The sequence below is a fragment of the Chiloscyllium punctatum genome, chromosome 20, assembly GCF_047496795.1.
Source record: "Chiloscyllium punctatum isolate Juve2018m chromosome 20, sChiPun1.3, whole genome shotgun sequence".
Classification (NCBI taxonomy): Eukaryota; Metazoa; Chordata; class Chondrichthyes; order Orectolobiformes; family Hemiscylliidae; genus Chiloscyllium; species Chiloscyllium punctatum.
In genome coordinates, this window is record NC_092758.1 from 30942623 (window position 1) to 30967527 (window position 24905).

Here is a 24905-nt window from a genome sequence, read left to right on the forward strand (position 1 = left end):
CGTACCCACTCCCACTCCCACCACCTATAGCCCATCCTAATTCATCTTCTGTTGCCTAGCTCATATTCTCCAGCATCCTGTATAAAGCACTCAAAGATACATGTCAGCATTACAAATAAATTCAAATTGTTCATTGTGTTGTATGTGGATGGTTGTATGTCAGCTACATTCCAGCAGTGGGTGCTAGAAGCATGTTTAATGGAACACTGAAAAGTTGCAGCGGGAATTTTTTCATTTTTTAATATCTAGCTTTGTTATCCTTGAGAAATCTCTAAAATATTTCTTGCCACTGATGTTGAGCCAGCTGTACTCTAATCACCGAAATTAGATATCCGTTATTAATATTGGACATTTTCCTGCACACAGCCATACTCAATAGTCACTTGAAATATGGGCAATAACTTTATACCCTGGGCCAGGTGGTCGGTCAAAGGTATGGTATGGAATCTGGTGCCATAGTAATGGTGTAATCTCACACCACCCATCCCTGCCAATAGGCATTTCACTTCCAGTCCATTCTCTCAAATTAGTTCCTTAAGTGGACAGTTTTGACCACTTTAAAGGTGCCCCTCACCACCCACCTCCACTGCCACTAGGCTCTTAGTCACAGTGAAGAAGGATGACACCAAGTGTCCAAGCCTCCCATTAAAATATGGCAAGCATTCTGGATTAAGGTTGTGCACAGATCATGAAAGGTGTCAGACTATATCATTGGCCCTATTAATAAGAGTATAGAGTACTATTAATAAGAGTATAAAGCAAGGAAGTGATGTCGAAGAGGCCTCTCCTCACTAAGTATCTGAGGTATTTCATGCACCCACCATATGAGTTCTGACCTTCACTCCCTCTCACCCGGGCCTAGCTGCTTGACCTAAACAAGACCCTGGACTAGCTTGTGAGTCTGAACTCTTATGTTGCTCATCTACAGAGAACGCCCTCCCTGTGGTCCTGCTGTAACAGAAGAACTACTGAATATCATAAGTTGACAGTTCTCTCATCTCAGCAGTCTCACCTGACCTTAAGTAATTTTCTTTTCACTGGAACTGGTAAAATAAGTTACTAGTCCTTTTTGATTTTAGTTTCTCATGTTATACACTTAAGTTTTCCTCTCACCTGTCATTCTTTGAAAAATAATATTATTTTACGTATAATTTTCATAGGTCCTCTTCTTGAAATTTCATTGTTTTTACTTATCCTGACATCTGAAATCTGCACGTAGTTTTCATATATTCCATTAAAAATACTTTAGACCTTTCACATTTGCTTTAAAAACAAATGCCAATTTCCCCTTCCACCTTTTCTTCATCAGTACAGCATTCTATCATTTTTCTCTTTGCAACTGGGTGTTAATTTAAAATTTCTAGTCACTACTCCCATTGATTCCCTCATCTCCAGCTCACCAATATATAAATGGACATGCATAGGGGCAGGAGTAGGCCCTAACCTGGCTGTGGCCTCAACTGTACTTTCTTGTCAATTCCCCACAGCCAGTGCCTTGTCAATAAATAACTCAGGCTTAAACATAGAACATAGAACAATACAGCACAGAACAGGCCCTTCGGCCCACGATGTTGTGCCGAACATTTGTCCTAGCTTAAGCACCTATCCATGTACCTATCCAATTGCCGCTTAAAGGTCACCAATGATTCTGACTCTGCCACTCCCACAGGCAGCGCATTCCATGCCCCCACCACTCTCTGGGTAAAGGACCTACCCCTGACATCCCCCCTCTACCTTCCACCCTTCACCTTAAATTTATGTCCCCTTGTAACACTCTGTTGTACCCGGGGAAAAAGTCTCTGACTGTCTACTCAATCCATTCCCCTGATCATCTTATAAATCTTTATCAAGTCACCCCTCATCCTTCGCCGTTCCAATGAGAAAAGGCCTAGCACTCTCAACCTATCCTCGTACGACCTATTCTCCATTCCAGGCAACATCCTGGTAAATCTCTTCTGCACCCTCTCCAAAGCTTCCACATCTTTCCTAAAGTGAGGTGATCAGAACTGCACACAGTACTCCAAATGTGGCCTTACCAAGGTCCTGTACAGCTGCAACATCACCTCACGACTCTTGAATTCAATCCCTCTGCTAATGAACACTAATACACCATAGGCCTTCTTACAAGCTCTATCCACCTGAGTGGCAACTTTCAAAGATCTGTGAACATAGACCCCAAGATCCCTCTGCTCCTCCACCTTACTAAGAACCCTGCCGTTAACCCTGTATTCCGCATTCTTATTTGTCCTTCCAAAATGGACAACTTCACACTTGACAGGGTCGAACTCCATCTGCCATTCCTCAGCCCAGCTCTGCATCATATCTAAGTCGAGCTGAAAATGTGTTGCTGGAAAAGCGCAGCAGGTCAGGCAGCATCCAAGGAACAGGAAAATCGACGTTTCGGGCATAAGCCCTTCTTCAGGCTTATGCCCAAAACGTCGATTCTCCTGCTCCTTGGATGCTGCCTGACCTGCTGCGCTTTTCCAGCAACACATTTTCAGCTCTGATCTCCAGCATCTGCAGTCCTCACTTTCTCCTCCATCATATCTAAGTCCCTTTGCAGCCAACAACAGCCCTCCTCACTATCCACAACTCCACCAATTGTCGTATCGTCTGCAAATTTACTGACCCACCCTTCGACTCCCTCTTCCAAGTCATTAATAAAAATTACAAACAGCTGCAGATCCAGAACTGATCCCTGCTGAACTCCACTTGTAACTGGGCTCCAGGCTGAATATTTACCATCTACCACCACTCTCTGACTTCGACCGGTTAACCAGTTCTCTATCCAACTGGCCAAATATCCCTCTATCCCATGCCTCCTGACTTTCCGCATAAGCCTACCATGGGGAACCTTATCAAATGCCTTACTAAAATCCATGTACACTACATCCACTGCTCTACCCTCATCCACATGCTTGGTCACCTCCTTGAAGAATTCAATAAGACTTGTACAGCAAGACCTACCCCTCACAAATCCGTGCTGGCTGTCCCTAATCAAGCAGTGTCTTTCCAGATACTCATAAATCCTATCCCTCAGTACCCTTTCCATTACTTTGCCTACCACCGAAGTAAGACTAACCGGCCTGTAATTCCCGGGGTTATCCCTATTCCCTTTTTGAACAGGGGCACAACATTCGCCACTCTCCAGTCCCCTGGTACCACCCCCGTTGACAGTGAAGACGAAAAGATCATTGCCAATGGCTCGGCAATTTCCTTTCTTGCTTCCCACATAATCCTAGGATATATCCCATCAGGCCCGGGGGACTTGTTTATCCTCAAGTTTTTCAAAATGCCCAACACATCTTCCTTCCTAACAACTATCTCCTCTAGCTTACCAGTCCATTTCATAATCTCCTCATCAACAATACGGTCCCTCTCATATTCAACATGCCCTTGCCTCCAATGCTTTTTATGGAAGAGAACTACAGAGACCAACAATCCTGGAAGAAGTTATTTTTCCTTATCTCTCTTGGATCATCCCCTACTTTGAAACTGTGTTCTCAGTTATTTTTTGAGGTTATGCCACAAGTGGGGACACCCTCTCAACATTCACTTTATTTGTTGTATGAGAATTTTTACAACAGTTCACTGTGTCGTAGTAGGCTGTGTGCATTATTGCTTGTCGGGGGTATTAGATTAGATTAGATTCAATTCCCTACAGCATTAAAAACAGGCCCTTCAGTCCACACCAACCCTCCAGAGAGTAACCCACCCATTTCTGACTAATGCACCTAATACTATGGCAATTTAGCATGGCCAATTCACCTGACCTGCACATCTTTGGACTGTGGGAGGAAGCCAATGCACCCAGAGGAAACCCATGCAGACACAGGGAGAATGTGCAAACTCCACACAGACAGTTGCCTGAGGCTGGAACTGAACCTGGGACCCTGGTGCTATGAGGTAGCAGTGCTAACCACTGAGCCACCCCACCACTCACTGTGGAGTGCTGGCATGATGTCTTGGATGTCGGTCATCGGGTCCATTTTCTCCTCGCCGCTGTCACGGCTGCTAGGTATGTTTGCTGCTAACACTTTGTTTGGATCTGCAGGGCTTGTTTGGTCAAATGTGATAGAGAAAAGCCACTTGCTGGTCTAACGAAAGGAGACCCTTCCTTAAACAAAATGTAGTTCATTGCATTGATAGTAACTAAGTACAAGCTGGTTTGATGGCATTGCTACAGAGACTATGAGGAGGACTTAAATGGCAGGTCTAATTTCTTTGAGATCTTAAACTGTTTTCTCACCAGACCTGAATGACATCTTCATAGTGAGTGATACTTCAGGTATTCTTAGGTACTAATCCTTTCAGACCCCAAAACAACATTCCCTCTCAAAGTGTTTTTTATTTCTCATTTTTAGTGTTATATATTGGCATATATAAATACATTTACCACCCACCCACTTCCACCCTACATCTCTGGCTTTCCAAATTCAGCTGTTCTGGGTGGTTCATTACTTTCCTAGAATGCTTTTTATTTGGCCTTGGAATGTTTGTTGAAAACTGTTGACTTTATTTCCATTCCTGACAGTGTGAGGTTGAATATCACTTTCGACTGGAGGCACTTGAATGTCATTGGTTCTTTCACAGATGTGTCTTCCCTGACATAACAGGCAATTGCTCCACTGCAACAATTGGAAGACGTTTAATATTTCCTTAGTGAAGGAAAGCTTTCCTGTTGACTCAGGCAATTTTCTTTCCTAGGCGGAAGTGGGTACTGCAGATACTGGAGATTAGAGTAGTGCTGAGAAAGCACAGCAGGTCAGGTAGCATCCGAGAACCAGGAAAATCGACATTTCGGGCAAAAGCCCTTCATCAGGAATGAGGCTGGGAGCCTCGTTCTTTCCTGCTATATCCTGGATCTGTAAAACATATAATTTGTCCCTGACCACATCCTAGATCTCTGGACATTGGTCCTCCCTTTTCATTGGTGGTTTCCATAGGATTGTATGCAGCATTTCAATCTGTGTTTACAGATTTTTGTTCTCAATTTAATGGGAAAGCTGCCTGTAGACTGTATAACTTGTTGATGAGAGCTTGGATTTTTCATTAGGCCTTAGGGGTTCCTGTATTAGAGCACCATTTATATTTCCCCAACTGACAGCATCATTCATATTTCCTCAGTTCTGCTATTTGAGGATTTATTCTTGTTTGCCATGCATAATTACCAAGGAATTTTCCTGAGATTCTTCCTGGAAATATAAGAAAATGAAATCCTCTGCTTGAACTTGCCCTTCTGAATCACGTCAGCAAAAAAGAAATCAGATTTAAATGTTTCAGCCAAACTCTGCGGCATTCCATTAGTAGTGCCCTGACCAATCAGAATCTACCATGCCTGGTCTGAGAATTAAGGTTAACAGCTAACTGTTCTTGCTGCATCTCCAGCCAAACACAACCCTCCCCTCATGTTGTGTAAAACAGTGTCTCTTTTGGTCAAGTCTATTTCTTGTACCCTAGTTCATATGAGTCAAGATGAAAAGTTTTAATCTCCTATCTTTTTTTAAGCAATATTTATTCTGATTATTCACTTTTATCAAGCTGCAGAATCACCAACATCCCCAGCACACACACACACACATTGTGTTAAATTGGATCTATCCTGTCATGGTGGGAAACAGCCCAGATCTACTAAGTCTCAGGAAAGGCTGTGTATCAGTCTATGGGTGGTCTCAAACCTTCACAGAATTAAATCGAAGGTGGGAAGAGTCCAGTGTGTGCAATTTATCCACGCATGACAGGAAGCCATTTTGGTTCATTCATGAATTAACCCAAAGCCCACCAGAATTTATGAGTAGCATAGTGATTAACTGCGAGTTGCACGGCTCTCCCATGCTTCCCAAAGATCATCAGAAAACGCTGTTGGCATTAGGAAGGGATGGCCCATGGGAAACCACCTTGTCTCTTATCTCTTGACACCCTCTCTGACATCCCACTTCTTAAAACTCACATCCCTCCTCACTCACCTGTGCCTGGAGATTTGGTGACAACCCCTACAGTAGACCAGAAGGCATTAGCAGCAGTTGTCAGCATTCCCACTGGCATCATTAAGGAGGTGCCAGTCTCTGATTAGGTAAGCTCCCAGCTCCTAACTCTCAGAAAGGGCCCACCACTGGCTAGTGATGGTGGCCTGTTCTCCAACCAGTGAGCAAGGCAAGCATGGCCCAAATTAAATGTTGTGGTTTGAGTACGTCCAAAATTTGGAAACCCTTCGTCATGGTGCACTTGTCCAAATATTTCTCTTTGTCCCAAAATTTATGGCAAACTCCACATCAAATAGGCCATTGCTGGTTCTGAGTTTGAATACAATTACATGTTAGTACGTTACTAAATACAGTTTTAATATTGATAGTATCTTTGCAAGTCCTTTATGCAATTTTCATTTATTAAAATAACACTTTTAATCCCAGGTTTATTCCTGAATCTCCACGCTGGCTGCTGTCAAAGGGGAGGGTACAGGAGGCAGAAGCAATATTCCATCACATTGCAAAAACAAATGGCATCACTCTACCAGAGGTGCTCTTCAGTGATTTGGAGGTATTAGCACACATAATGCTTGCTTATATTTCATTTTCTTTCTTTCAGCTCTTTAACATAAGCCTGCTCTTTAATTAGGAGAAAGTGAGGACTGCAGATGCTGGAGATCATAGTCGAGAGTGTGGTGCTGGAAAAGCACAGCAGGTCAGGCAGCATCCGAGGAGCAGGAGAATCAATGTTTCAGGCATAAGCCTTTCATCCTTCACCTGGCTCTTTAATTGTCCAACTTTTTTAACCACCTTCTGCACTAAATGCATTGAATACATTTTTGCTATGTTAGAATTCAGTAGATGTCAGCTATCTCGTTGCTCACATGACAATTCTTTTTCATATATGAGTCTAAATAATGAGTCTAAATAATCAGGGTATTTGGCCATCCAGGTTCTCACAATAAAGCCCCATTCCACCTTCACTCAAAAGCAAATGCACATTTCCAGCAGAATTCAACACAAGGTCATTAGAACTGAGATTCCTGAGGTTCTTAAAACAACTGGAGTGCCAACAATTGCACAAGCAAGTTGCATTGACACAGAATATTCTCTCATTCTTTCTCTTATGGAAGCCAAACATCTTAACCTAACTACAAATAATTCAATACAGCCCCAGGGCTGTACTTTATATCTTACCTGTTTATTAGGTACGATTATTGAACCAGGTGGCATTCTTGAATATTTGAGGTTCACCAAATCATGGCCTGTTCTGTGATTTTTGCTATGGGATAGGGTGAGGAGGCAAGCACCCTGCTTTACGTCAGCCAGAACAAAGATTGAACCCAAGTTTTTAATGTTATTCTGAACTGGTACCATCATACCCCCTCCCCCATCATCTCTGTGTCTCACTCTCAAACACAATGTTGCCCTGGTATATGAGGTGACCTGTCATGTTTTCAATTCAATCTGTTCTTGTATGTACTCAGCATTCAAGTCAATCTCCCTTTTCATGCAGAATTTGCTTTACTGATGTTTAGGAGTCAGCCTCCATTTTTCATCCATAAATGCATGTTTTACTTCTGGGTAAATTACTGAGGGAAACCCAGAAAATAAGAACAGAAGTAGGCTGTTTGGCCCCTCCAGCCCATTCTGCAGTTCAATATGATCATGGCTAACCATTCAATCCATTGTATCTTGTTCCCACTTTCAACCCATATGCTTTGATCTCTGAAGCATTGAGAACTAAATCAATTTCCTTCTTGAAAATATTCAGCGTTTTGGGCTCAACCACTTTCTGAGCCAAAGAATTCTACATGCTTATCATTCATAGAGTCATTGATTCATAAATGTCTACATTGAACCTTTGGCCCAACTGGCCTATGGCTTCCAGTTTTCACAGTTAAACGAGTCCCATTTGCCTACATTTGGTCCATATCCCTGCATAACTATCCCATCCATGTACCTGTCTAAATGTTTCTTAAATTGTACTCGCTTTCCACCACTACTTCTGGCAACCTGTTCCAGACATTCATCACCCTCTGTGTGAAAAACATTTCTCCTCATCTGAGTTCTATATAGCTGAACCCGTATATTTCGACTGGGACCCTAGTTTTGGCCTCCTCAGTCCTCAGGACATCCTTCCTATATATATTCTGACCAGTCCATTTGAGGTATCAAAGGAGAAGAAAGTAGGCCGAGTCCATATAGCCCAAATGACTAAAGGGAAGAGGAAGGTTATGGCTGAAGGACATGGTAGAACATAAACAGCAAAGGGGAGTGAGTATCAGTGGGACATGGGTGGGTACATTCAGTCCAGAAATTGGACAATGCCTGTCCAGGGGAGTGCAGACAGGTGCACAGCACGACTGTTTCTGTCGTGTCTTGGGTAGTTTGAAGCCATAGCTGGAAAGGAGGAGTCACAAAGTGATTGGTGTCCAGGAAGTGGACCTTGTTGTGAGAAGCTCAAGTATAGAAATGTGTCTGGGCGGGGAAAATTAAATGTGCTAGGATGAGAGTTGGTATATCAGGGTCTGAGATTAAGCAACTTCACAGTGGAGGTATTGGCGTGGAAACACAGGAACAGGAAGAGGCAATTCAGCCTGTAACGCATGGCATGCCATTCCATGCAATCATGGCTGGCAAAATACTTCACTGCCTTTTACCCAGACTATCCCCACAAACCCGTGCATCATTTGTAATCAGATATCTATGTGGGGCAGCATGGTGCCTCAGTAGTTAGCATCGCTGCCTGGCAGTGCCAGAGACCTAAGTTCAATTCCAGCCTCAGGCAACTATCTGTGTGGTGCTTGCACATTCTCCCTGCATCTATGTGGCTTTCCTCCAAGAGGTCAGGTTTCCTCCCACAGTTCAAAAATGTGCACGTTAGGGTGGATTGGCCATGCTAAATTGCCCATAGTGGCGAGGGATGTGCAGGTTAGGGTGGATTGGCCATGCTGCCCATAGTGGCTAGGGATGTGCAGGCTAGGTGGATTGGCCATGCTAAATTGCCCATAGTGGCGAGGGATGTTCAGGTTAGGTGAATTGGCTGTGGGGGGTAAATGTAGGGTTACAGGGATTAGAGTAGGGGGTGGGTTTGGATGGGATGCTCTTTGGAGTGTCAGAATGGACTGGATAGCCTGCTTCCACACTATAGAGATTCTATAATTCTATCAATCTCTACCTTAAACAGACTCAAAGACTGAAGTGTGAAGGTGACCTCGAACATGAAGGGAAAAGCACCAATGATGCGCTGAGAAGCAAAATGGGGAAGTTAATTAACACATGAATGAGATTGGCCAAAATGGGCAAAGGGTACAGCATCACTGGGGTATCAGGGATAACAAGTCACTCAGGGAATAAGAAATAGGAAAAAAAACATAAAACTGGAACTTTACCAGTTGCAACAACTTCACAAATCTCTTTCAGTTTCAAAAAGGCTTTACTCAAAGTGGGAGGGAAAACTATACATTTTTTTGGAACAGGGAGAGTTCAAACATAAATCTTCAGGCCAGTTGAAGGGCACGCCATTAATCATCTGTCTTGTGGATGGCAAATAATGGTCAGCTGGGTTCACTTCAATAATAATATCTTCACAACTCATTGCATCACTTTCTGAGATTCCATAACATCATGGAGCCAAAGTATAATGTAGCCAGATTTCCACTTTGTGATATCTCAGAAATGCATGAAGCCAAGGGTGAAAGGATGAAGGCAATTAACCCACAATCTAACCATGGGCAGAGGCCATTAAGGCCAACAAGTATTGCAAGCTCTTAAGATTCAATTGAAATCTCCAATCAGGCAACAGGAAGAGTGGGGGAGAGGCAGCAGTGGCTCTATGTGCCAAGGCAACTTTAAAAGGGTTTATCCTGCAACCTTCCTGAAGGTTCACTGATACACTTAAAGCACCCAGACCTATGTGGACTGGCTCCATTTACTTGACAATCTTGTAATCTTGTTTTAAAAAACGTCCTCTGAAAACAGACAAAGTGGGGCTTTTCATGATATGCATGATGTTTGATAAGAAGGCCAAGTGCTAGGTGAAGGACTTAACAAGATTATCATGGAACAAAATTGCAGGGTGGGTCTTGTACAGAGGGAAGACTATTTATGTCAAATTACCAGCTTCACAGCTCTTCTGAAACCCATAGTACAATGGCATAGATCAATCCTCCTGGTCTGCTGGTGATCTTGCTGCTGCAGATCATCGGACCGAGCAGAGTAGATGCTATCAGCTGCAGTCCATTCTGCAGAGGGTTAACACCAGGGCAGAAGGGGCCTCACTGTCAGCAAGCATTGGCCAGCAACTGCAACCACACATGTCAATGCAGCTACCTGTAACTGACAGAAAGTCAATGTCTTCTACACCTTTCAGCTGCCAAATGGACACCTGCAGTCCTGATGATTTGGTAGAAGTCCTGTGCAAGTTGACTTGAAGATAACAACTGCCCTCAACTTTTATGCAATTGGCTCTTTTCAGGAATTCCTGATGAAGGGTTTATGCCCAAAACATCGATTCTCCTGCTCCTTGGATGCTGCCTGACCTGCTGTGCTTTTCCAGCACCACACTCTCGGCACCTTTCAGGCAGCCACTAAGGACGTCTGCAGAATTTCTCAGGCATGCACTCATGGACGTATCTGAGAGGTTACCACCTAACTAAAGTGCACCAAGCTGTGCACTTCTTTCATGCTGGGAGTCAAGCAGTCATGGCAGTTGGCTTTGCTGCCATTGCTGGCATCTCATAGCTATACCCATATTATCATCATAGCCAGCTATGTTTGTTCATAGAAAGTCATTTCATTACCTAAATGCGTCCACATTCACCAAATACTCTAGATCAGTGCATGATATCTTGGGAACTGCATCTTTCAATGCCCCTCAATGAATACAGGCTTGGTTACTGGGAGGCAAGGACTACTTCTCAACCCCTGCCTGTGTCACCTGTTAGGAAACCTCAAACTGATGCTGAGGAGAAGTAAAGCTTTGCACGTGGACCATTGTTGAACACACCATAGATGGCCTGAAAATGATATTCCAGTACCTAGACCACTCAGCCAGTGGACTGCAGCATATCCTAAAGGGTACACTGTATCATCACAGTGTACTGCACCCTCCACAACCTCGCTCAACAGAAAGGAGATGTCCTGGAAGAAATGAGGAGTGAGAGGTCTCCTCCAATGAGGAAGGTGAAGGTGAAAACCCTGACATGGGTGAGCATGTCACTCACAGACAAGAAGAAGCCAGGAAAATGGGCAAAAGGACTGTGACAACCTTTGTAGCAAATTGATTCTTGGGCAATTGATTGACATGGATAAGTTTGCTTTCATATTCTGTTGTTTGAAAACCAGCCATTTAGAAGAATATTGTTTATTCTTTAGGACATCACTCATCGATTGGGAACCTTTTCATTTTGCACAATTGTTAATAAGTGGAGTCTCTGTTTTAATGTCAATGTACTGGCACTGTGATCAGTTAGAAGTGTCAACCCGTGTGCACAAACCTAGCCTTTGAGCTATGCACATGACTGTAATATTTCTGCAGCACCAAGTGTACTCCTTCGAACGGGGTCCTAGAGGGAAGCAGAATGATGAGCCTTGCCTGAAGCAGAGAAGGGCAGTTTGGGAAGCATGCATCCTGTATCATACTGATGAGGCTAGTTGACTTTCTCCCTCACCATCCTCACAATCTTCTGGAATGAACTATTGTAATGGCTTAACATTGTGAGTGAATGTTCTTCCGTTTCTATGGGCTTCACAAATCCAAACCTTTTCCTCCCATCTGCCCGAAAGAGTGCATTCCTTCAAATCTTGTATTGTACATTGTCTACCTCATACACTGGGAGTTTTTGACATGACTATAGAATTCCAGGCCAAGGGAAAAATCTTTCCTTCCTACACACTGCAGATCCCTGCCACATTTCTGTGTTACTTATATAAAGTGTGAAGTGTCTGAAATGTCACAATCCCAAGCCCAGTGTCCTCACTTTGCCCTCTTCAGGTCAGTCAGTCGCCCTGACGAAAATCTCAGAAAGTCTCACCACAATTCCTAAATGTTAGATCCTTGGGTCATGACAGTTACTTTCGGCACAGGCATTGCAATGATGTCAGACACTAAAAGGTGAGCTCGATGGAGGAACAGCATTTCTTTGTGATGGGAAATGCTCCATTCTTTTCACTTCAGAAAGTCATGTAGTGGCATAATGAGATGACAGAAATATTACAGCAATGTCACTGTAATATTTATTTACAGAAGTGCAGACTAGCTGCATATAACATAGAGAACCCATGCCACCATAAGCTCTCGAATCATGATTTTCTTCCTTTGCCTACGCAGCCAAAATCCCCAGTTGAGGTGGTGGGAGCCTACTGACTGCTGCCTCCTAGTGACTGTGCCCACTTTAGCAGGCATCCTTTCAAGGCACACTGAGAGTTTCCTGCACAGAAACAGGAGCACCGTCCTCAGCCTGACCTGCCACAGAGAGTGGGGTGATGGGAAAACGAAGAGGCAGGGCACCTCCAGAGTTTCCTGAGATGAAGCTCCTGGGGTTTCTGGCAGATGGTCTTCCTCTCAGTGTGTGCCTGCTGCCACTTGCATATCCCCCTGAGATGAAGGAGCACCTGGAGAGCAGTCAAGGTGCCTCATCTTCCTCTTGCCTTGCGTTGATGCTGTGCACTACCATGGCCACAGTGATGGTTTGCAGGTCCAAATACATATCTGGCAGCTAATGAATGTTCTACAGATCTTCTGACCCTCTTGCAGACTGCAAGAATGCTATCACCCTTTCAATGGTGGGAAGCAAGCATTTAGGACCATGAAAATCAACAGAAATTGGTCAAATTGCTCTATCTCTCACTCACATGTAGTGAATGCATCTTATATCATTCTCTGATGATTCCCTTCCTGCATGTTCAACATGTTGCTTATGTCCAGTACAAAGGACATGTCTTCAACATGGGCCTCAGCAAGAGGTCCTGCTTGGTCTCCAGGAGTCCTCCAAGGGTCACAGACCTTGGGCATTGTTTGGCCTACTGACTGTTGATCTGTGTCAGTTATATGTTCACCATTTGGTGACCCCAAGCCTTCCCTACATAACGGACCTGAGGTGGAGAGTGCCAGGCCAATGCTTCCTCAGAGGTATCAAATACTTCATCGTCATAAGGAATCGTTGTGGAGCTGCTGCTGAGGTGATGCTCTGGCTTTTTGTGCTTTGATCTCTTCTGCTGGAGAACAGAAAGACTCAGTTGGTGAAGATTCAGGGTCCCTGATGGAGACCGAAGTCTGACAATGTCTGAACATCTAGAAAGAGCAGACTGCTAACATCCACACTAGCTTTGAGTAACATTCCTGTCTCCTCATCCATTCAGGAGTAGACTTGGTCCCCCCTTGTCAGTTTTGGAGCCTGCACTTTGAAAGAGGTAATGATCCAAATGTGTGATCCCTCCACCAGACTGGGCCCTCTCCTTCCTGTTGGGGCTAATTTTGTCCTGCTAAAGGAGAAACTGAAGGATTGATACAACGGAAATAGATGCATGAGTGTTTTACAAATATGCCAGGTTCAAATGTCTCTCCAGTAGAGATTGGGAGGTGCTGTACCCTGGGAAATGTTTGAATAATGACAGGAGGAGGTGGCTGTGAGTCTTTCAATGCACAGTGTGCCTATGATCGCTCTCTGACATGCCTGTGCTTTGGCCCAGTTGGACTGAGAAACCCCTCTCAGTGTTAGTTAGTGCTCTGCGGCCCAGTGAAGTGCCTCCGGAAGCAGTGACAACTCTATGACAGTCCTCCTACTCTCACCTCACCCAGTCTCTGTTAAGGAACCTGTCTGACTGGTCCTAGATCATCCACACCCACTTACCTGATGAGGAGGGTGATCTGCTTTGACAAGGTCCTCTTCTTCCAGGCTGAGTCTGAGCAGAGGCCACAACCCTGGGTTTAAAGGGATGTCAACTTCAATTTCAACTACTCAGTAGGGTCATCCCTGAAAGATGGGCAGGATCCAACAGAATGGTGAGGTGGTCCTAGCTTTTCAACCTATCATCAGGAACTTCCTTTAAAACAGTTATATTTATCCCTGAAATCTGAATGGTCTAGTTCAGTTTAAGACATTGAGTAGGGAAAGGGACAGAGTCAGTGTCTATAGATTACTTAATCTCTTCAGCAGTATAGAAAGGAATTAACAGGTTAAGTTTCTGTGGATCGGCTGTCAGTCTGTTCAAGCAAGTGTGACTTGGTGGTTTAAAAGTGTCTAGGTTGAGAGAATGGGGTTCCATGTATCAAGGAAGGAGTAGCAACTGTCCCAGCTCTGTGCCATGAGAAGTGTGGCTGCTGTGTTATTATACTGCCAGTGAAGGGCACCACAGGATTCTGAATATTTGTCCAGATGTACAGTACTCTTTTAAAGATCATGGAGTGCCAGGGATGACAGTCTTTCAGCAGATATCCACTGAGTGGCAAGTTGTTCCGGGTATGGCAAATGGTGGGATGCGGCCGGAATCTGACAAGACAGAACAGGGCAAGGATTTAATGTGGCAGATTTGGTAAAACACTGTGAAAAATCTCATTCAGCTACATTGCAAGACACCTTCCAAAAATATTTTCCAGGAACTGACTGGTGACCAAAGAAAAGTAAGATTGAGCCCAATATTTGACAATGGGGACATGGCTCTTGGATTTTGTGTCCAGTGGCATTGAGAGAAAGCACCTTCCACATGAAGAACAAAGCCCCAAACATCAGGAGAGCAAGAAGGAACCTGAGTGACAAAGGCACTCATGACTGAACATCTTGAACATTCCAGTTTCAGTTAGCATGTTCCACCAGTAGCCATCAAAGTCACTAACATAGAACATAGAACTGTACAGCACAGAACAGGCCCTTCAGCCCACGATGTTGTGCCAACTATTGATCATCATGTAAGGTAAACATAATGTACGAACCCTCAAATTTCTGTGACCATATGCATGTCCAGCAGTCTCTTAAATATCCCCAATGACCTCGCTTCCACAGCTGCTGCTGGCAACGCACCTGCGACCTCTTCAGTTCTGGTTCCTTCCAAGATCGGCTGTTGATCACAGTGGCATCACACCAATGGTTACTGATACCCTATACGCCAGAGCTGGAATTATATAAATTCCATTGCAAGTGGGTCCTTGCAGGCACTTACATTAGGTTTTGATTTGTTGTTTCTTTGGGGTTTATAATAGGCTGGTTATGGGAGGGGATTTTAACTTTCCAAACATAGACTGGGACTGCTATAGTGTTAAGAGTTTAGATGGAGAGGAATTTGTTAAGTGTGCACAAGACAATTTTCTGATTCAGTATGTGGATGTACCTACTAGAGAAGGTGCAAAACTTGACCTACTCTTGGGAAATAAGGCAGGGCAGGTGACTGAGGTGTCAGTGGGGGAGCACTTTGGGGCCAGCAACTATAATTCTATTAGATTTAAAATAATGATGGAAAAGGATAGACCAGATATAAAAGTTGAAGTTCTAAATTGGAGAAAGGCCAGTTTTGATGGTATTAGGCAAGAACTTTCGAAAGCTGATTGGGGGCAGATGTTTGCAGGTAAAAGGACGGCTGGAAAATAGGAAGCCTTCAGAAATGAGATAACGAGAATCCAGAGAAAGTATATTCCTGTTAAGGTGAAAGGAAAGGCTGGTAGGTATAGGGAATGCTGGATGACTAAAGAAATTGAGGATTTGGTTAAGAAAAAGAAGGAAGCATATGTCAGGTATACACAGGATAGATTGAGTGAATCCTTAGAAGAGTATAAAGGAAGTAGGAGTATACTTAAGAGGGAAATCAGGAGGGCAAAAAGGGGACATGAGATAGCTTTGGCAAATAGAATCAAACAGAATCCAAAGAGTTTTTACAAATACATTCAGGACAAAAGGGTATCGAGTGAGAGAATAGGACCCCTCAAAAATCAGCTAGGCGGCCTTCGTATGGAGCTGCAGAAAATGGGGGAGATACTAAATGAGTAGTTTGCATCAGCGTTTACTGTGGAAAAGGATATGGAAAATATAGACTATAGGGAAATAGAAGGTGACATTTTGCAAAATGTCCATATTACTGAGGAGGAAGTGCTGGAGGTCTTGAAATGGGTAAAGGTGGATAAATGCCAAGGACCTGATCAGGTGTACCCTAGAACTCTGTGGGAAGCTATCGATTGCTGGGCCTCTTGCTTAGATATTTGTATCATCGATAGTCACAGGTGAGGTGCCGGAAGACTGGAGGTTGGCTAACGTGGTGCCACTGTTTAAGAAGGGTGGTAAGGAGAAACCAGGGCACTATAGACCAGTGAGCCTGACGTCGGTGGTGGGCAAGTTGTTGGAGGGAATCTTGAGGGACAGGATGTAGATGTATTTGGAAAGGCAAGGACTGATTAGGGATAGTTAACATGGCTTTGTGCGTGGGAAATCCTCTCACACAAACTTGATTGAGTTTTTTGAAGAAATAACAAAGAGGATTGATGAGGGCAGAGTGATAGATGTGATCTATATGGACTCCAGTAAGGCGTTCGACAAGGTTCCCTGTGGGAGACTGATTAGCATGTTTAGATCTCATGGAATACAGGGAAACTAGCCATTTGGATACAGACTGGCTCAAAGGTAGAAGACAGAGGGTGGTGGTGGTAGGTTGTTTTTCAGACTGGAGGCCTGTGACCAGTGGAGTGCCACAAGGATCGGTGCTGGGTCCTCTATGTTTTGTCATTTACATATGTGATTTGGATGCGAGCATAAGAGGTACAGTTAGTAAGTTTGCAGATGACACCAAAACTAGAGGTGTATTGGACAGTGAAGAGGGTTACCTCAGATTACAACAGGATCTTGATCAGATGGGCCAATGGGCTGAGAAGTGGCAGATGGAGTTTAATTCAGATAAATGTGAAGTGCTGCATTTTGGGAAAGCAAATCTTAGCAGGGCTTATACACTCCTAGGGAGTGTTGCTGAACAAAGAGATCTTGGAGTGCAGGTTCATAGCTCCTTGAAAGTGGAGTCGCATGTGGATAGGATAGTGAAGAAGGCGTTTGGTATGCTTTCCTTTATTGGTCAGAGTATTGAGCACAGGAGTTGGGAGGTCATGTTGCGGCTGTAAAGGACATTGGTTAGGCCACTGTTGGAACATTGCGTGCAATTCTGGTCTCCTTCCTATCAGAAAGATGTTGTGAAACTTGAATGGGTTCAGAAAAGATTTACAAGGATGTTGCCAAGGTTAGAGGATTTGAGCTGTAGGGAGAGGCTGAACAGGCTGGGGCTGTTTTCCCTGGAGCGTTGGAGGCTGTGGGGGTGACCTTATAGAGGTTTATAAAATTATGAGGGGCATGGATAGGATAAATAGACAAAGTCTCTTCACAAGGGTGAGGGAGCCCAGAACTAGAGGGCATAGGTTTAGGGTGAGAGGGTAAAGATATAAAAGAGACCTATGGGGCAACTTTTTCACACAGAGGGTGGTACATGTATGGAATGAGCTGCCAAAGGAAGTGTTGGAGGCTGGTACAATTGCAACACTTAAGAGGCATTTGGATGGGTATATGAATAGGAAGGATTTGGAGGGATATGGGCTGGGTGCTGGCAGGTGAGACTAGATTGGGTTGGGATGTCTGATCTGCATGGACGGGTTGGACTGAAGGGTCTGTTTCCATGCTGTACATCTCTATGACTTTATGACTCTAAAACTAATGCTGCTAGAGTACATGGAATTTTGTGGAAGAATTCTAAAGTTACAGTTCAATCAGTACACAAACTCTATCAGTAGTAGGTTAGAGCTCCAGCTCCCTTCTGGTTCTTTCTACTTAATCATATGACTCCAACATTGCCTGTTACATCCATACACATTATCATTATACATATTTCTGATGTTAACCCCATTATAGTACAGATTTCACTGCAATTGCTGGAGCTCCTAAGGTTCATGATGGATTCTGCTCATGTGAACACTAAGCTAAGCCGGTGATATTTTTCACCGTTTCAGCTCTCTCAATGATCAACTGATCAGTGATTATATGAGAGTTTCCTCTGCATAGGCTGTCCTATCTGCCTTGATTCATTTATCCTTTGCTAGGCCAGGCAGCCACAGGTTTTCACTTCCACCCCCAAGTCTGAGAGCAGATCAAGGGATAAGGGATAACCCTTAGAGATGGCTATGCCTCCTTTCATCAGAGCCACTGACAGAAGCAAGTCACCTGCTCAACAGGACAAACAATTTCAAGGCCATCAACTTCTGAACATGTATTCTGAATCCATCAAGAGTCTAATCATCATTGGACTGCTGCTCAGATCAAGCAGTCCACTGATGGTTCAATCTCTTGACATGTTTTCTCAGCCTGGCTCTTCTGGAAATGTGGAGCACACCACTCATTGAGGCACTTTGGCACAGAAGGTTAGAGTTTGGGAGGATTGGGGAGTTGGGGAAGGTCGGGATGTTGGGGAGAGTTGATGGACATGCTCCCTTTTTAAAGGTATTCTTAAATGTTATTTAATGGTTGAGTGAATGAGCAGGTTGGGTAAATGTAGAGGTAAGTGAGTAGTACGGGTGAGTTAGACCAGCCATGATTTTATTGAATGGCAGAGCAGGCTATAGAAATTGAGTGGCCTATTCCTGCACCTAATTTTACATTTGTATGTTGATAAATGGGTATGCTGGCTAATGTAAATAAACATCCCAGGTGGATGAAATGGCGGGTGCTGGGATGAGGTGGATACATTGACAGGGGCTGGGTGTGATTAATTGGATCAAGGGGGCAATCTTGTGGCTGGAAAGTTAGCCTTCAGATAGGGTGGGGTCATCAGATAAGGAGCGAGTCAGGTTTCCTTGGGAGGAGAGCAGTGGGGAGTGGTAAGGTCATCAGGGGCTAGTGTGGTTAGATGCAGTAAAACAGCCAGGTGGAATAGTTGGGGGCCAAGGAAGATAATGTGGAGTTGAGGGTGTAGTTGGGTGGTTGGGAGGATAGTTGATTAAAGGTTGAGGGGGCCTGACAGTCTGTGTTTCCCACTGTGTTGAGTAATTTTTTTTGTGCTACTACAGAAACTGAAAATGGAGCCATGATGGTCCATAATGCTCTCATGGAGGTACCTAATACTTGCACTTTGGAAAGAATGGTCTTGAATCTCTATCCAAAGCCCTGTGCCAAATTGGAACTGGATTGTTCAATCATCTTTATCAGTGACAATAGGCTTTCTGCCAAGGCCTGGCAACGAACGGTTATTGCCATGTGTACAATCCAATGACTTCTTTCTGTATTCTACCTCATTGCAGGTTTCACCTGATTCTTCTAGCCCATTGCATCATTTCCACTCATCATCTCATAAACCTTTCAGTGCAGTGCAGGCTAGCTTTAACTGGCTCTAGGTATGCCTACTGCTGAGAAATGCAGCCACCCAGTAATGTGATTAGCATTAAACTACACATAGCTATCATTACAATTACCAGGCTGCCTGCATGACCTTGAATGAGCATAGGTTAATCACATGTTATTCTCTAGATCAGTTAAATTTTTAGCCCTGTGTGTTCTATACATTTTTTTTCAAAACTTTTGTTGATGAGTTATAAAAATACTGGAGATTGGGAAAGACTGTTTAACTGGGCAAAGTATAAAACAGGAAGTTATGAGAGGCAATCTCCAAAAGTACATCCAGAGAGAGCATTTCTAATTGTAGCCGTTACAACAAGAAAGTTATAAGTTTTCTTTTTTTGTAAATGATTAACGGTGCTGAGTAATGCCTTGTGTTGTGCTGTGCACTGCATACAGGGTGGAGGCTGCTACTGGGAAAATAATTGGGCAAAGATCCAAAAGCTTGGCCTTCTAAAATTCACATGATTTCCAGGAATAGGCTGTGCCCTGCACAGTTGTTAGGGGCTTTCCTTTTGCTTCATCACACATAACTCTCATACTTTCAGACAATGTTGTTTTAGCAGATACTCCCCAATTCATTCAATAATTGTAGTTCATTGCTTGAATTCCAAGGATTTATTTTTCATCAATTTCTCAAAATCGCCATTCCAAATAATTTCTCCCAGAGATACAGAAATTATTTCTCAATCCCACTATAATTCCATCTCAGCTAAACTACCCACAGAGTGGGAAACTGAACCTAAGACAATTCTAATTTTGATTGCTCTTTAACCAATGATATGTTAAAGTAGCTACTTCATTTTTTTAGAAAAAGCACATTTAGGTACATGATTAATTCTATCATTGAAATCATATTGATAAGCAAATGATATTGTGAAGATTTTCTTCCCAAGCCTAGAATTAGTCCACATGGCAAATACAACACTGCAAAATTGCAGTTACTGCAAATCAATAGTTTCAAGACTTTTCTTGCCACAGTTATTTACAAAATGTCCCCACCCCTTATAAGATTTAGGATTTAAAAATACGTGTCACTTGCGAATGTCATTGTGTTACTGACCATATTGCACTCTTGTCAATTATACTGTTAGAGATAAGTATCTGAAAAAGAATTCCACCACAACAACAGGAAACATATGCAAATAGAGCTCAAGTGTTCAGAATTTTCTCAAGCCAGCAAAGATTAGTTTTCCACTTCCTGCTTGTATCTCTTCTGCCTGTATTGAAACAATCTGAAGTGAGACCATACTATCATTACAATTTCTATTACCCAGGAAAACCTTTACTTGCCCAAGCACACACTGAAAATGATATGATGTGAATAATATTCTCTGAAAATTGAACCAGTATCATGAACTGTGCTGCAGTAACACATCATTAAAATCGGGGTTTTATTATGTCTGTGCTGAGATCCAGTTTTCTCACCTCCAGGTGATGTTGAGTCATTGCAAAATGTGATGGTGGAAGGGAAAGAAAAAAATCACCATGGAGAGAGTTTGTACTGCACCATTTTCAATGAGTTACTGAATTCTAAGCATTGATTCTGATGCACAATATTTGAAGTCATTCTGTGCTCTATTTTGAATTAAAATGCAGAATCAGGAAACATTCATCGAATGAATTGGAACTTTTCCAACTCTGAGGTAAAAGGAAAATGCCATAGTCTTACCAAGCTATAGGACTGCTGTCTCATTAGAGAGAATCAACTGATGGTTGTTTAACCTGAGAGTCAGTAGGCCTCAGGTAAGGGGAGAGGTTGAGAAGGTGAATCCTTTATGGTAACCTCAGTCGGTGGGGGAATTGAACCCACACTGTTAGCATTAGCATGCATCACAAGCCATCCATCCAGCCAGCTGACTTCTGAATCAGCCACACTCAAAACAAACTAATAACAATAGATAATGTTGATATTTTCTAATCATATTGAAACTTCTGTTTCTTTTTCATAGCTTGAAGATATAAAGGATAAAAATATAAAGTCTTTTTCAATTACTCACTTGATAAAAACCCATAACATTCGAAGCATCACCATTATAAACCTCATAGTGTGGTAAGTATTAGATCTAAGAGAAAGCAAATATGTTTATCAAATACATGTTTCTTGTTCATTACCTTCAGGATATCATGAGGGTCATTTGTAGATATCTTAAGGATTCAGTGATGGATCAACACAAAAGGGCTATAGTAAACTATCCCACCTCTCTGTTTTCTTCCTGAACAAAAGATATTTAGGATTGAATCTTACATTTCTTTTGCTTAATGCCAGTTGCATTGAGGTTTTGGAGGAATTTTCACTGTGAGGCCTAGAAAATGCTCTTGTCATTCACCTCATTAATTACCTAATCCCTGCCATGGTGCCTTCATGCCCGATTGTAATCTCATTTTACCATGCATCGTTCTTGGAACAACTTGCTACTGCCAGGATATCTCAGAATTGATCAACATGCCTGGCCCAGGTGCCATCTTTAAAAGGCAGTTGTGTACTCAGTTAGTCCAGAGCTGCCCTGCAAAATCCTTCCATGTCAAGGATTTTCAATGTATAGCTTATTCAGTTTTCAGCTTGGTAAGCTAAAATGTTGAATGTTAGTGAGATGAGTTGTACTGTTAATCAGGTATTAACAAACTATAGTTCCTCCTTAATTGACAACTTACATTGCCTAGTGAGAAACTGGCCTGCCACCAGCGAATATATAAAAATGTAACAAGTGTCTTCTACTGTTGATATAGGTCTCATCTGACTCCTAATCCGATTCTGCAACAAATCTTACCATAGTCTACATTGCTCAGGCCTGTATAAGATTCTGCTGATATAAACTCAATGCACAGAATCTTATAGATTTCTGAGATACTTGAGCAATAGCAAGATCTGTGTCAGAAAAAATTGAATTGTTTCTAAATTTACTGCTAGAAAACAATGTGGATTCCATGTTCTTTCCTCAAATTCAGTTTGCTACACTTTTAGTCATGTCAAGTTCAGGTCACAGTATCCCCTCAATTTAGCTACAGATATAAAACCTGTGAAATTCAGTTTTCACAGACAAATAAATATTGAGGCAGGTTTTCCATTGGCCAGACAGTCATTGTGCCCGTGAAATAAAAGGGACTCAGCTGAATGCCATCACAGCAGATTCCGAATTAATTTTGCAGGAAATTTAACTTGCCTCTGGGTAATTCCTCTGTACCTGGAATTGTTCAAATGTCTCCAGTGAAATTAAATACAACTATGACACCTTACCCCAGGAAGTGAAACCCCCACAGGAGACTCGACACCACTCCCTTGACCCAACATACCCCACTCTAGGAGCTGATAACACAATACCCCCCCTCGCCCCTCACCTCAGCCCTGACATACCCTATTCCTGGAACCTGATACCCCACCAAGGAGTTAACATCCATGTTCGAGACCCAGCACATGCTCTGGATTCTAATATCCATGCCCTGGGACCTGAGAACACCCTTTCACCTACCTGACACCCGACTCCTACCCATCCCAACTCAACCACGGAACCTGATTTGCTCCCCCCAACTGCCAGCATCTTGCCCCCACTGGATCTGACTACCCAATCCTCAACCCCTGTGAAACCCATCCCAACTCCTTTAGGAGGGAATTCCTGAGTCTGAATACGTATTGAATGAACGTGTAAATGAGTATAATTTCTGTAGATGTAACCCTGAAGCACAGAGATCTCAGACATTGTTGGAGTTCAGTTGTCCAGGTTTTCCTCATTTGCTTTTACTATTGTTCTCAATTTCTCCTTTTTGCCTGTAATCCTCAAAAATGGAACTGGCATTCAACATGTAAAATATATCATACTTATGAAGATGTTTGTCTATCTTTTTCTTCCTGATGAGGCAGAGGAACTGCCCATTGTGTCATGATGGCAGTGGAGAATATGAGGTAATTATGCATTAAATTGCATTTACTTAATTGTGTTAATGTAATAAATGTTCTACTACAGTCAGTGGTTGTAGCAAAAACAATGTCACAGTAGCAACACAAGACAGGTCAGTTGGGTGACACTGATGTGAATGATTGAAAGAGAAAATCCAGCTAAACAAAACTGGACAGTATATTTTTAAAGAACAGTGTTACAAGAAACATTTGTAATTCTGTTGCAGGTTCATTTTAGCAATTGGATACTATGGTCTGTCTTTGAACACACCCAATCTCCATGGTGATGACTATTTGAATTGTTTCATCTCTGGTGCCATCGAAATTCCGGCCAACCTGGCAGCTTGGTTTTTCCTCCAGAAGTTTTCTCGCAAGTTGAGCCTCTCGGGCTCACTTTTTTTTGGTGGAATTGTCCTCTTCTTTGTCCAGCTCATACCTTCAAGTAAATGTTTACGTTGCATCTGGAATTGTCCTGAATAAAAACAGAAAATGCCAGAGAAACTCAACAGGACTGACTGCATCTGTATGAGACAGAATTAACATTTCAAGTCCGATATGACTGTTCTTCAGAACTCTGTGGCGCACTAGTTCACAAACGGATTCAGAACTCCTCTACTCTTTGTCACCCATCAGAACTTCAATGCTGTTAGCTGTGTTGTTAAGATGAGCTCCTGGCCAAAGTTTCAGCTCTTCCACCTAGTAGTAAAATCATGATAGTGTCTGAAAATGTTTGGCAATGATCTACCCCCTTAACTATGTGCATTTTCTCCAACCATTTGGCAGCCACAGTATTCAAACATTAGGCCTATTCAAAATGGAAATTGGGATTCAACAACATCAAAAGGATCTAAATTGCTGTTCTTGCATTGAAATGTCTAGTGCATACCGCTTTCATGATCTGACCATTAACTGCATGTCACACAGCTACAGAGGATCCACATAAAGCAGTAAATTCTGTGCATTTATTTAATGAATTTAATGATGCATTCACAATGCCCTTGGTGTAACTTGTGCTATTGGTTTACATCAGTAAACAGATCAGGCATCTGTTTTCTTGGGAGATTAGTGCCGTGAACACAATGTGCTCTGATATCCATTGAGTTTCACAGGGCTGTTTTCCCAACAATTTCTGTTTTGTTTCTGATTTCCAGCATCCACAGTTCTTTGGTAATCTTAGTTCAGACTGAAGGAATGCACTTCCACAAAAAGTGTTCCAATGCTATTCTAAAGAAATAGAAAGTAGCAGTCAGCCTCAAAGATGGTGCTAACAGACTATCTGTGTGGTCCAGGACTTTAAAGCCTGGATTATATCCTGTATTGCATGTGAGTGTTGAAGTCAGATTATGATGCTCCAAAGGGTAGCTGTCTGAGTAGTGGCACTGTACCAGTGACCATCCATGGATAACCTGGAGATTGGATGAGGGGGTGGTGATGGGGAGCAGCAAATAAGATCTACAAAGATGCAATACATGGGCAGATATTTCCTGTGGCCTTTTGTGGTGAGCTGATGTTGCAGGCGTGATGGCGATTTGGCATCATGGATGATCATTATTTAGAAATACACGTTAAGAGGCCAATATTCTGAAGAAGAGTCATACCAGTCTCAAAACTTTAACACCATTTCTCTCTCCACAGATGCTGCCAGGCCTACTGAGTTTCTCCAGAATATTCTGCATTGTTTGTTTGCCTGTA

General features: G+C 42.9%; 1 protein-coding gene across 6 annotated transcripts in view; it reads left to right on the forward strand.

Moving 5' to 3' along the window:
• The window catches only part of LOC140492002 (organic cation/carnitine transporter 2-like), a 115411-nt gene that overhangs the window by 77111 nt on the left and 13395 nt on the right, over window positions 1-24905 (forward strand). For 5 of the 6 annotated variants that reach the window (XR_011963464.1, XM_072590581.1, XM_072590580.1 and 2 more), the window contains exons 5-7: window positions 6411-6537; window positions 21271-21371; window positions 23441-23655. Coding sequence is in view for 5 of the 6 variants with exons in the window: in XM_072590581.1 (XP_072446682.1) it covers window positions 6411-6537; window positions 21271-21371; window positions 23441-23655 (443 nt within the window). In the remaining variant the exon portion in view is untranslated. The remainder of the gene's footprint in view (window positions 1-6410; window positions 6538-21270; window positions 21372-23440; window positions 23656-24905) is intronic. The other variant, XM_072590583.1, reaches the window with a different exon arrangement.